Source organism: Miniopterus schreibersii, assembly GCF_964146895.1.
Source record: "Miniopterus schreibersii genome assembly, chromosome: 8".
Taxonomy (NCBI): Eukaryota; Metazoa; Chordata; class Mammalia; order Chiroptera; family Miniopteridae; genus Miniopterus; species Miniopterus schreibersii.
The window spans coordinates 47,318,465-47,331,530 of record NC_138109.1 but is presented as its reverse complement, the minus strand read 5'-3'; the positions used below and the strand labels follow the sequence as shown (position 1 = coordinate 47,331,530).

General features: G+C 34.7%; 1 protein-coding gene across 3 annotated transcripts in view; it reads left to right on the top strand.

Annotated features, from left to right (window-relative positions):
• SLC44A5 (solute carrier family 44 member 5) overlaps positions 1-13,066 on the top strand; it is a gene marked incomplete at its 3' end in the record, with an annotated part of 257,122 nt that overhangs the window by 216,821 nt on the left and 27,235 nt on the right. For all 3 annotated transcript variants that reach the window (XM_081145142.1, XM_081145140.1, XM_081145141.1), the window contains 4 exons: positions 1,016-1,139; positions 2,564-2,647; positions 5,413-5,525; positions 12,696-12,827. In XM_081145142.1, the coding sequence (XP_081001268.1) occupies positions 1,016-1,139; positions 2,564-2,647; positions 5,413-5,525; positions 12,696-12,827 (453 nt within the window). The remainder of the gene's footprint in view (positions 1-1,015; positions 1,140-2,563; positions 2,648-5,412; positions 5,526-12,695; positions 12,828-13,066) is intronic.

The following is a 13,066-nucleotide window of genomic DNA, read 5'->3' as shown; positions in this document are numbered from 1 at the left end:
TGTTATATTTCTATATATATTATATTTTTATATATACTCGGTAGGTGGGTACGAAAATCTACCCGTCTTGCAGCTGCTCAAAACGAGCCTCGTCAATTCCCTTGCTTATTAAACCTGCTGCCTTCCAACCCGGAGTGGGCTGCCTTTTTCTTCCATCTCTCCTTGCCCTCTGTGTTTGGGAGCTCATATTAAATTTATGCCTGGGAAGCTCCTAGCCATGTTTATGAACCAACATGCTTCTTATAAGAAAAAAAAAAATGATTTATTTTTTATTTTTTCCCCTCTTCACTAAAACTGGGGTTTACAATATTTTTAGTAATACAGACTTATAAAGGGGCAAGGATTCTATTTAATCAAAACAAGCTTATGGAAGGTTGAACAGTGAATTATCTCTTCTCGGAAATTGTGCTAGTCTACAAAGTGTGGGTCATTTTTGACAGCTTTAGTATTTCCATTTCCAGCCCCCCTAAAAAACCGTGTAAATGAGAAAGGTAGAAGGAAGGCAAATTATTGAGGCTTTGTAAATCAAAATGTGGTTGTCTTAGTAGTACCTAAAATTTGAGCTGGTTTTTATTTCCCAAGAAATTATTTACTAATCTCTGACTTTCAAGGTTTCACTCAAGGAGTATCTAAGCTTTTTTTTTTTTTAAATAAAGTAACAAAACTAAACTCATTCAGTCATATAAATGTAGCCTTTTAGAAAATGTGTTTACCATGAGAGATTCATTATCAGTACTCCTCTTTTAAAACCTGTGCTGTATATCTTACTTGATGAATGTACCAGGTATAAAATAATCAAGTTCAGATTGTCATCATATTTGCTTTCTGTGTGAGTCTTAGAACAATCAGACAATTTTCTGTTCAAATAATGGGCAATTATTTATACTGAGCAATTTATACACTGTCTAGAAAGAACTTGGTTATAAATAACAGAAAACTTAACAAAGGGAGGGCACACATCATCATGTAAGAAGGAGTAGAAAATGATTACCATAATTTTAATTTATTTTTATAGTTCTCCGGAGATGTTTCCCTGACTTCTCTACTAAAAATGGCACTTTGACAGTAGGAAATAAGACAGCATTCGAAGATGGGAATGGAAAGACAAGAAGTGCTACGGAACTCAAGGCAGCTGCAAAGTACGTTTCTTTACGTTTTCGTTTGCAGTCTTGATGCATGCCATGATTGTACCCAAGACTAAAGCTTCCATTGGGTTAAAGGCCTTACCAGAAGAATTACGTATTATGAAATATGCGTGTCACTGTGGATTGGGGAGCTTGGCATGTGTTCATTAAGAAAAGCATCTAAAGGTGAAACCAGAAGAATTAGAAAGAACAATCATGATTTTCAAAACGGTTAAATCTTTCATTGTCATCAGGTATAGAAATGAGACAGCAGGAAATGTACTAAAAGACCATTATATAACTTACTTTTTGAATGAACATAATTTTTAAAAAAACCTATGCTTTTGACAGGACCATTTAAAAAATATGACTAAAATAATGAAACTGCCAGATGTTTTAAAGACAAAGGGCGGGCAACTGTGACAATGCTGTTTCAGTACCGTATCAGATTTCTAATATTAACTACAATGAAGTGAATTTACTCTTTCCATTGGCTGTGCACATCATGGTATTCCACATTACTGGGAAACAGGATTCCCAGGGTGCACACACACATGTGTGCACAAACATGCACGTGCACATGCACAGTATCATTACATTGCTCAGCTGTTGAATGAAAAGTGAAAAATACAGGTATTCTAAAATTTAACTTCTCTTTCTTGAAAGACTTTAGCAGTCCTAATAGTATAGTACAGTTCCTGCATATTGAGAACATAATAGTAACATGGACAGATTTCACATCTATAAAGCTATGTGAAATAATGCAAGCACACTTCCATTAATAAAAGAAAATTTTAAAACAAGCACCACTGAATTAAATTACCCTGTGATGCATATGTAAGAGGTAAAATGAAAAAGAAAACTAGGAAATAATGATCACAAAAGTCAGGACTGTGGTTGCTTTAGGGGGAAAGGGAGGTATTGTCATTGGGACACACTGGAAAAGGGATGACATGACTATAGTTAATTACGTGTGCTTAATTTGATCACCATCAAGCTGGACACTAATGATTTATGCACTTTTCTGTATGTGCCCCATTGTGCCTCCCTGCTATTGAGCTGTCAGAGTTTGAGGAAGGTGAATTAAAGATGATGGTTATTCTTGACTCTATGGATTTTGTAAGTTAAAAGCTGATCTTTACATTTAAATTCATTTCATATAGTGAGGCTTCTGAAATATTGTCACGTATGTTCAAAAGGATCTGTTCAGCATTTTTGAAAGCCATGTTCTCTGTGTGTGTAGATATAGGCACCTTTGGAGGTTCACCCAGGTGACATCTCATGAATTGTTGTGTCTAGGAAAAGAGTCCCTACTGATAAATGGTTTCTAAAAATATGCTTTGAACAGCAGCTTGCAAAATTCCTTTTATCATAACAAGAACGTGTCTGTTTATTGATAGTCAAGAAATAATTGATTGTTTTTTCTTCTTTGAATTCAGAAATATCAATAGAGTCCTTTATGCAAAGGCAATTGGAATCAAAGTGTTTGAAGACTATGCAACAACTTGGTATTGGATTCTCATGTAAGTGAAAACATCGATTTTTTCCCCCCAGCCCCATTCTGATTTTATCTTGGCAGAACTCTTTTTCTTCAGATTCCCTATATACTCGTGAATTCAAGGTTATCTCAGATCTCAGTTCCTTACATTTTGTTTTTCATATAGAATAAAAATGGGACAAATATTTGGAAGTATGCCCAGTGTTAACAGCAAGTTATGGGTATAAATTTTAATTATACTCATTAAAATACTCATAAACATATACTTCAAATTATGTGGGGCGTGTCTGTGGTATGTTTGCTTCTCATTACATGTTAGAGTGGATGAAGTGTAATTTCTCTGGCCCGTTTTCTCATTTTTCCTTCCTTGACTTCCAAGGGATCATTCTAATTTTTTAACACATCTCTTCCACATCTTGTTTGTTACCATCATATCCACAAAGGTCACTGTACTTATGAGGAGCTGAAAAAATATATGAAGAGAAGAGGAAATTTAAAGTTTTTCAAACATAAGATTTGCAGTACTGAAAATGCAGTCACACCACTGGAGTGGGTACATGTGTTTGGTATATCCAAGGATACCATTACTATCTGGCTGTTGTGTCACATTCTTATGTCTTAAAAACATCTATGGTTCCCTACTGACCAAAAAATAAAGTGAAAACTTCTTTAGATACTTATAAGACCATTTATAACCTATCCCAACTTAATTTCCCAGATTCATCTCTGCGTGGGTGTTTTGATTAACCTCATACTCTAAACGCATTAAATAGCATGCCCATCCCTAGACTGCCAAACTCCATGTTTCTGCACATTCTGTTCTTTCCTAGCATTATTGTTCCTCATGCCCTAGGCAACTTTATCTCATTATTTAAAATCAGCTTTTATGCCATTTATGAAGACTTACTTGACTTCTGCAGATATAATTACTTCCCCCTCTGTGTGCCTCATCCCCATTGTGTGTGTGTGTTTATACACATACACATACATAGCTATCTTCTATATAGCACCTACCTTTTTGTGATTTGTTACTTGGCTCTTTCTCTCTGATAAACTATGAACTCTTTACCATGGTAATTATATCTAACTCATTTTTATATTTCTAACTTCTATTATGGTTCTTCAAACATAGAAGATTCATTGAAAATGTCAGTTCAAGCAACATTTATAAAAAACTCTAGGGGAACAAATAGATATGTTTAACTATAAGATGCTTGATAAAGACAAATCAGATTGTGTATCAAGTACTAGTGAGTAATTTTTAGATCTACAAAATAAAGTTTATGAGATTTTATTCATTTCAATGCTTTGTGTTAAACAATTGCAGTAATTATTGTCAGAGAATATCAGGATTTCAGGATGCATCTTCACAGCAGAGATTATAATCTATACTTGACAGATTATAGTCTAAACTGGTTCACCTATTGTCAGACCCAAATGCCACTAGATAATTTTCTTGTTTCTTCTTTCACTTTGGCTTTTCCACTCTCTTGCCCTCCTAACTCCCAGTGCATACACTGGAACCCTCTTCCCCACCTGGCACCACTCCTACCATAGAACATGAGTGCCTCCCTTTAGTTTCAACTCTTCTGTTCTCACTTATTTAATGACTATAAAGCCAAAGTCTGATATGCTTTGACTTAGTTTTATTCAGTTAGATTTTTATGTAGGAATTTAAAACACACAGAATAAATATCATATTTATTTTTCCCACTCTGACCTTTTTGAATATTGCCCTTGGACTATGCCACAGAATAATCTTTTAATCATATCAAGTAGTGAAGCATTAAAGTATCTGTGATTTTTAAAAGGAAATAGCTTTGGAAGTTAAAAGCATAGGTTCTACAAGACTAGGACCTGAGAAGCTACTTTGAGACCATGCTGTTATCTATTCAGTGACAGTAATTATTAAGATTTTGTTTGTAAAGGTAACACTTGGAGACAATAAAGTCAGTAAATGTACCAGGCTTTATCTGTTGCTACCTTTGGAAACTTTCAGATAACACCAGAAGAGTCAGTCCTTAATAGAAGCATTAGCTAAATTTCTAATCTTAACCAGTTCTCTTTTTTGAAATTAACCTGGGTATGTTGGAAAAGAAGCATCTCTACTAGCTCACTCAAACTCCAGGAAGAAATTAAAACAGAGGGAAATTAGTCATGTTGTTGATTGCTTGATAAAATCACATGGCCCAGGTGACCTAGAAGCCTTATGATGGCTCCCAATAGTGGCCTACAGATCCTGTCTGGTAATGTCAGACATGACAAACTATTAGAGATAAGTAGACCATAGTGATGATGACTACAAAATCAAGACTTCGGGAGCTATGTGGGGCAGTTATTTTTTCTGTCTTTCTGTCCTGAAGCTCTTTCCTTACTGCTAGACAGTTATATTTTGGAAGGTTTCCATTAGTCACCAGGTAGATAGAACAGCACAATGGGTGGGGGGTGTGAAGGGAAAAATACAGAACATGGCAACTGTAGCAGATAGGCCAGAATTGTGAGCTGGAGTAATTATGTTTTTTCGTGAACAATGATTGATACCGAGCTTCAGTTTACCTAGTCATTGGAAGATGAGTCATGTATAAATTCCTGATGGTCTTACTCTTTCATACAAAGTCTTAACAGAGACCATTGTTTGTGCTTTCTAATGTTATAAATTTTTCTATAGCTAGGTAAAAGAAAATTATCTGAGAATTATTTTGAATAGGAAAAAATGTGTTGTCTTGCTGTTTTCATTATGCTATGTGTAGCACACTTCACCCTGTGTTTGTTTTGTGTTTTTTCCACTAGTGCCCTGACAATTGCCATGCTCCTCAGTTGGATGTTTCTGCTACTCCTGAGGTTCATAGCTGGGTTCCTCTTCTGGCTCTTCGTATTGGGTGTCATTGGAATTATAGGTTTTGGTAGGTATCACCTCTCTTAAAATTGTCAAATATCAAATTTACCTTTTCCTTTTCAGTTGCCATTATCAATTACCAGAAAGCACTTTCTTGTAGTTCATTTAATTATTCTTTGCTCCCAATCCTTAAAAGTGTGAAATTGAGAAAAGTTACTTAATTTTGCATATATTGTCCCTATTACTTTTTTCTTCTTTATATGGAAAAAAAGTGTTTCAACACGTTCTACTATTTTTTGCTAGCAGTCTTTGGTGTCATGTCTCATGAGTATTAAGAAGGAAGTAAAAAGAATATCTCTTAGGTTAATGAAAAACATTTCAGACAATGTCTTTTATTCTTCTAACTTTTCTATTTGATCAAAGTCTTCGTCTGCATAGTTACAGAAGTGTGACCTATTTTTCTCTTTCCATTTAGTACATTTAATCCAAGTACCGTCACACACTCTAATAATTGGCCAGTACTCCATCATGAGGCATCACCCTCTGCAGGGGTGGGGAATGCCAGGCCCATGGGCCAAAATCATTGGGTCTGGCCCTGCCAAGGCAACCGCAGGCAGGACTCGAAATTCAATAGATCTAGGAGCTTTTTTCGTAGCTAATTTTTAAGTTGATAATTTCGTATGGCCCCCGAATGATGTTATAAATATCCAAATGGCCTTGGCAGAAAAAAGGTTCCCCACCCCTGTGAGGCAGGCATCCTGAATTAAACCTACTAGATGAAGAGTTAGCTTTATTTCAAGGTTGAAATCTAACCAACTCGCTCCTCTCCAAAAGCAGTACAGGTACCATGTGAACACTAAAAAGGGAATTAAAGTCTCTTCCAAAGAACAGTATAACATTTATGACAGCTTCCTTTCAATCCATGGGCCAGTATATGAGTGCTTGAGAGGTTTCTATCCAAAGGAATGATTTCCCCTACAGCATCATTTGGATTGCAATGCAGTTTAAGGCAGCAGACACCAAAAATAACAATTTCCTATTTCTGTCACTCAAAGAAGAAGAGCTTTACACATGTCAGTATAAGAATGCAGCTGAATCCCCAGGTTCTATAGTTAGCCTGAGCTCTTTTTTTTTTTTTGACCCTCACCCAGGGATATTTTTTCCATTGTTGTTTAGAGAGAGTGGGAGGGAGAAAGAGAGAGAGAAACATCGATATGAGAGAGACACATCAATTGGTTGCCTCCCGCACATGCCTGTGCAGCTGAGGCGCATGCCCTGCACTGGAATCAAACCTGAGCCCCTTCAGTCCATGGGCCAGCGCTCTAACCACTGAGCAACTGGCTCGGGCTAGCCTGAGTTCTAACCCCAGCTCCATAAAGTAAAGCTGGAGAACTTGAGGCAAGTTTCTTAATGCTTGTGAGACCCAGTTTCCTTACCCATCATTACAGTAACGATATCTCAGATTCACAGGACTGTGAGGATTAAATGAGACAGTGAGGATCAAGCTTTAGAACAGTGCTTAGAGCAGAGTAAGACCCTGTATTGGACTGCTGCTGTTATCCATCCTCAGCGAGTTTCTAGACAAGCATTTGAGGCTCTTTAGGTGTTTTTTATTTGTCCCTGCTGTGCAGCTTCCCGTGAAAAGGTGGGTCAGTGTGATGAAAGACCTGCTGTCCCTTAATCAGAAACTCCCAAGAAAGCCTTTTGTTTAAAAGCCTTTTTTGTGTTTCTGTTTGGAGCTCAAAATAACCTCTGCTCTTTGCCAACATAGAGTCTGAGCATGTGATTCAATCACTCTTATTATTATCAGGAAGTGAAGGCCAGTAGTTTGCTATTGATTTCACTGACTTGTCTTGAAGAGCAAGAAAAATCTGAAATTGGCTATGGTCCAAGTTTTACAATGGCAAAAGAGAGAAAGATGGTCAATATATAAAAAGTGCAGGTAAAACAACCACTGTTAGCTCTCTATCGACTCCCTAGGTAGTGCTAACCCAGCAATTAATGGTGTGGCAAGTTAGCTTGAAGCTATGCATTGGGTGGAGGAATGTCCGGCTAGATTGGGAAGTGTAAGTAAGACAGTATGTAACTGACATCTGCTACTATCTTGGAAGATTGACTGTCAATATATCACAGGAAACCAACCATTTCCTACTGACAGCAGCCTATTTACTGGGGCAGAGAACAATGTGGATGTGTCATACTGACCAGAGAAAAAACCATGCTATTTGTGGGCAAGAGCCCACGAATAGCAGTGGAACAATTCTCATTGACCAGAACAAGTTAAGAGTTACACAGGAGAGGCCATAAAACACCATGGTTACAAGCATTGATTTGGAGATTGAAAAAGACACAATTCCAGATTTATTTCATGTTACCTACGTGATCTGCTGCAAGTACACAGTCTCCGTAATTTGTAGTTTTCAAAACTATATAATAGGAATCTTTATTAAATAAATAATGTGCATAAAGTACTTAGAAAACTGCCTAGCACATACTAATTGTTCAGTAAATAATATCTATTGTTGTTATTATGCATGAATATTATTGAAGAGGAGTTGAAGCCCAGGGATCATACCTTAAAAAGAGAGAGAGTGAGAGATAAAGCAATAGAAAAATAAATAGGAAAATGCTGCTGAGACTTTCACATCTACCATTATGCAGGAACTAAATAGTCTGAAGGGCTCTCTTGCTATGAAATAATGGAATAAAAATAATATTATATTGTTTTATATAATGTATTGTTTTGATGAGCTTATGGGAAATCCCCCTAAAGAAAAAAAATTAAACCCATGAGCTAAAAAATATGGGGAACTGAGCAGGAAGCACATGTGAAATGCTGGATATCTCATACCAGTGGGACTGTAAATCAGGAGACTGAGACCAGAGATAGGAGCAGAGTAGGGGATCAGACCTGAAACTCCTTGAGTAAGCCTTGGATCCTGGGAAACATCTAAAGTGACCCCAGTTGTGTAGTACCCTTTGGCTGCCAACAGAAACAAAATAATTCCCCTCTAGATGAAAACATCTTCAATTTAGATCACCATGTTTCTGCAGATTAAAATGAACATAGTATGAGTCATAATCAAAGACTATCAAACATGCAGGGAAATGATCTTTTGTGAGAAAAAACTTAAAACATAGTTAAAAATTATAAACTATAATTTCTTAAAGACCTTTCTTGAGATCTCGAAGAAATTGGATATGGGAATTAGCAGATATCAAATATAAAGTAACCATGTATAAAATGTTTAAGAATTAAGAATAGAATTTTTAAAAATAAGAAATCATCAGAAGTGTTCAGGCATATACGAAGATGAACTAAGAACTTTCAAAATAAAAAAATTAATTGTTAGATTAAAATTTAATTGATAAGTTAAATAGAAAATGAGAGAATTAACAGACTGAAAGATGAATCTGAATTACTCAAAATAAAGCAGAATATGACATGGGGACAAAATATGATCATGTGGTTAAGAGACATAGATAATAGTTTGAGTAGGGCCTGACATATATCAGTCATATTTGAAAGTTATGGGATGAGAAATTTCTAGAACTGATGAAAGATAGTAATTTATAGATACAGGAAGCTCTTAATTGTACCAAGGAAGGTAAGGGAAGAGACATCCATGTCTAGTAGTACATTCTTTTATTTATTCATTCAACAAATATCAATTGAGCAGCTACAGTGTACAGGCACCATTCTAAGCTTTTGAGATAGAACAGTAAACAGACAAGGGTTCTTGCTCTCCTGATGCTTACAGCTTAAGTGACTTATCTATTAGAAAGTGATATTTGCTATGGGAAAAGAAAAAGTAGAACAGGTAAAGAGGGTTTAGAGTATCATGATGGGGTAAAGAGTACAAATAGGAATATTAGTAGGGTAGGATTTTTGAAAAGAGATCTGAGAAAACCCCTGAAGGAGGCAATGGAATTAGCCATTGGAGGTAAGGGGAACGTTCCAGATAGTGAGTACAAGTAGAGCAAAGGACCAAAGATAGGAGTGTGTTAAAGAAATGGCTAGAAGGCTGGTGTGGATGGATGTACTAAGTGAAGGGGAGAATAGTAGGAGATGAAGTCATAGAATTTTTGGAAGACCAGAGACTTATAGATTATTGCGAGATCTTGCCTTTTGCTCTGAGTGAAATAAGGAGGCATTATGAGGTTTTGAGCAGAGAAGGGGTGTGAAGTGATGATCACTGTAGTCCTTGAGTTGAGAAGAGACGGTAGTGAGACAAGAGAAGAGCAAGACCAGTGATGAGGCTATTGCAGTAATCCATGTGCCAAATTAGGGAAGCTCAGGTCACGTTTTTAACGTAGAACCAACTGAATTTCCTGATGGATTGAATACAGCTCATGAGAGAAAATGGGGAGTCGAGAATGACTTCAAAATTTTCAACTTGAGAACTGGAAAGATAGAGTTGCCATCAACAGATAGAGAAGGTTTGAGTGTAACAAGCTTGGTGTAGAAAGGGAATTGATCAGAAGTTTAATTTTGAACATGTTGAGTTTGAGATGTTTATTTATGCATTGAAGTGGAGACGTCAAGTAGGCAGTTGGATATTCAGTCGGAATTTAGGAGTCAGGAGCATTTCTCCCAATTTAGTTGGGAGAAGAACAACATGTTTATATATTGTTTGGGATGATCTACTAGAGAACAAGATATTAATGATGTAGGAGGAAGAAATTGTTATGAAACTTCAGAATACCAATAACCTAAAGATTTTAAAAAGAACAGGAGAGAAAAGGCAGATTACATACAAAGAAACAATTAGGCTGAAGCAGACTTTTCAACAGCAGCAAAAGAAGTGAAATAATACTTCAAAGAGCTAAGAAAAAAAACCTGTTAACTTAAAGCTATACACCCAGCAAAACTATCTTTTAAGAATGAGAGTAATATAAGGATATTTTAAGATAAGTAAAAACTAGGATTTACAAATAGACATATATATTAAAGGAAATCTTAAAGGATATATTTCAAGAAGGAAAATGATTCCACACACACAAAAAAATGACATGAAAGGAAGAACTATGATCAAAGAAAATGAATTGGTAAATGCATAAGTAAATTTAAATAAACTTTAATAATAAAGTTATTATTAATATTAAAGTTATTAATAATACTAAATTGATAATATTCAATTTTTTGAGGTCTAACTATACATAAGTAAAATACTGAGGCAATAGAGTGAGGTGATTATTGAATGATCTAAGGTCTTTGTGTTTTTTTGTTAACTTTAAACTGGTTATTAAGTACACATAGCAAATTTTCAAGGTGTAATATATTTTAATAATAGATATCTCCAAACTAATAGAGGGAAAAAACAGAAGTAAACAAATAAACAAAAACTTACCATTTTTAAAAGACAAAAATTGGAAGAAGTGTAGGCACAATGTGGAACAGAAAAAGCAAAAAATAAGTAGATAGAAACAAAAATAAAGATATCAGTATATTAAATACAAATGTATTAAACTTACCAATTAGACTACAGAGATTTGCAAGCCATATTAAAATATATATATACAAGTTGGAACTGTGTGTTACTTATAAAAGTTACACAACACCTGAGGAAATGGACAATTAAGACATAAATAAAAATATATTAGTAATCATTAACAGAGAAAGCTGCAGTAGCCATAATAATATCAGACAAAATGGATTTTAGAATAAAAAGCATTATTAGTTATAAAAAGGATTCAATTTACTAAAAATGTATACCAATTCTAAACATGTATACATCAAATAAAATAGCCTCAAAATTTATAGAACTACACAAATGAATAAATAAACCAATAAATAGTAAATCTGTATGAGATATAAATCTTCCTTAAGAGGGAAATTTCAGCACATTTTTCTGTTAAAATAGAATAATAGAATCATAAACACAAAATTTAGAATAATTGCTCTTTTTCAGAAAGAGGCAAGAAGGTGTGGTAGAATGAAGACATCGGCGTATTATAAAAAATTCAATTTGCTTAATTAGAGCAAAATTGAGATTATAAAATCTTAAGCTTGGTGCTTCATTCATATGTGTTCATTTTACCTTATGCTTTAAAAACTACTTCTGTATTACATATAATTTTGTATGTGTCAAGTATTTCATAAACTATTTTTTAAAGGAAAATTTAAAAATACACTAGGAAAGCAGAGCCTGAAAGAAAGAGATTTGTCACATCTCTTTGAAAAGCAAATGTCTTTTCTAGTCTAGTCTTGTCTCTCTTCATGGACTTCACCTTCACTTTATATCTACATAAAAACCCCCATAACAACAACAAAAAAACTTTTAGTTTACAATTAGGGGTTTAAAAAGCTGTTTGTTTTTTTCATTATTGCTGGAACATTTCCAATAAACCTAATCCAGACCCATTGGCCATTCAAATTAATAGACCTCTTAACTCTATTTTTTTACTAGCACTTTATCTTGACCGTGTAAGAAGTCAGTATATAGCTTGAAATATAGAGTTTGGGGAAAAATACAGTTCGTCCATATTTGTCTTGCCTAGACACAGACTTTGATAATATGCTTTAGGTAATTCCACCAAGACATGACTTCACCATCAAAAATATTTAAAATGGGTTTTTTTGCAATTTAAATGAATTTTTAAATTTGCTTTTTAAAAGTTGATTATATATTCAAGTGCTTCTAATTTCAAAAGATATGAAGTTTATACAGTGAAACTTTTCCTTCTCATTCTATTCCATGGTCACTAAGTTTCCCTTCCCGCAAGCAAAAAATATTATATTTCTGTGTGTCCTTCCAGAGATACTTTATGTGTGTGCAAGAAAATGTATGTAAAGATTGTTCTTACTATACGAATTGCAGCATACATTTTGCTATTTTGGACCTTGGTCTTTTCATCTAACAAAAGATCATAGAAATTATTTAATATCACTAGACTTTCTCCTCTTTATATGGAAATATAGTGTTCTACTGTATAAGGATACCGTAACTTATTTAACCAGTCCCTACTGCTGGACATTAAGGTGGTTTCTAGTCAAAAGGACATTTAAAGCCAAATGTTGCCAGTCATCCAGATAAATACTGAAAACGTTTATATTGAATATAACAGCACATGTAGACTATTAGACCAACATAATACATTTACTATGTAAATATGAATCTTGCCTTTGTAGAAATGACCATGCTGATCAAATACATGTAGATATGTGTGATAAGCGCATGACTTATATTTCAGAAAATAACATTTTATATTAGTCTGGTTTTCTTTCCTTTTCAAGGAATATGGCACTGTTACCAGGAGTACAGCAACCTTCAGGAACTCCCAAATTCTCACTTAAAGATATATGACCTCGGGATGCAGACTGATATACGCATGTACTTTGAACTGAGACAAACATGGCTCATTTTTAGTGAGTGGATTTTAAAAACTGGTTTGTTAAAATTGTAATAATGAGAGAGCATCTTTTTGTCTAAAGGAAAGCTTGGGTTGGTGTAACCTGTTAAGCACACTTATTGTTAATATCATTAAAGTAAATGTGCTTATAATCTTACCAGCTATAGTAAATGGAAACTCATTGAATGGAGTTTATTATATAATCTAAGAAAACATTATTTTACAATGGTTCCAAGCTTTTTGCCTTTAAAATCT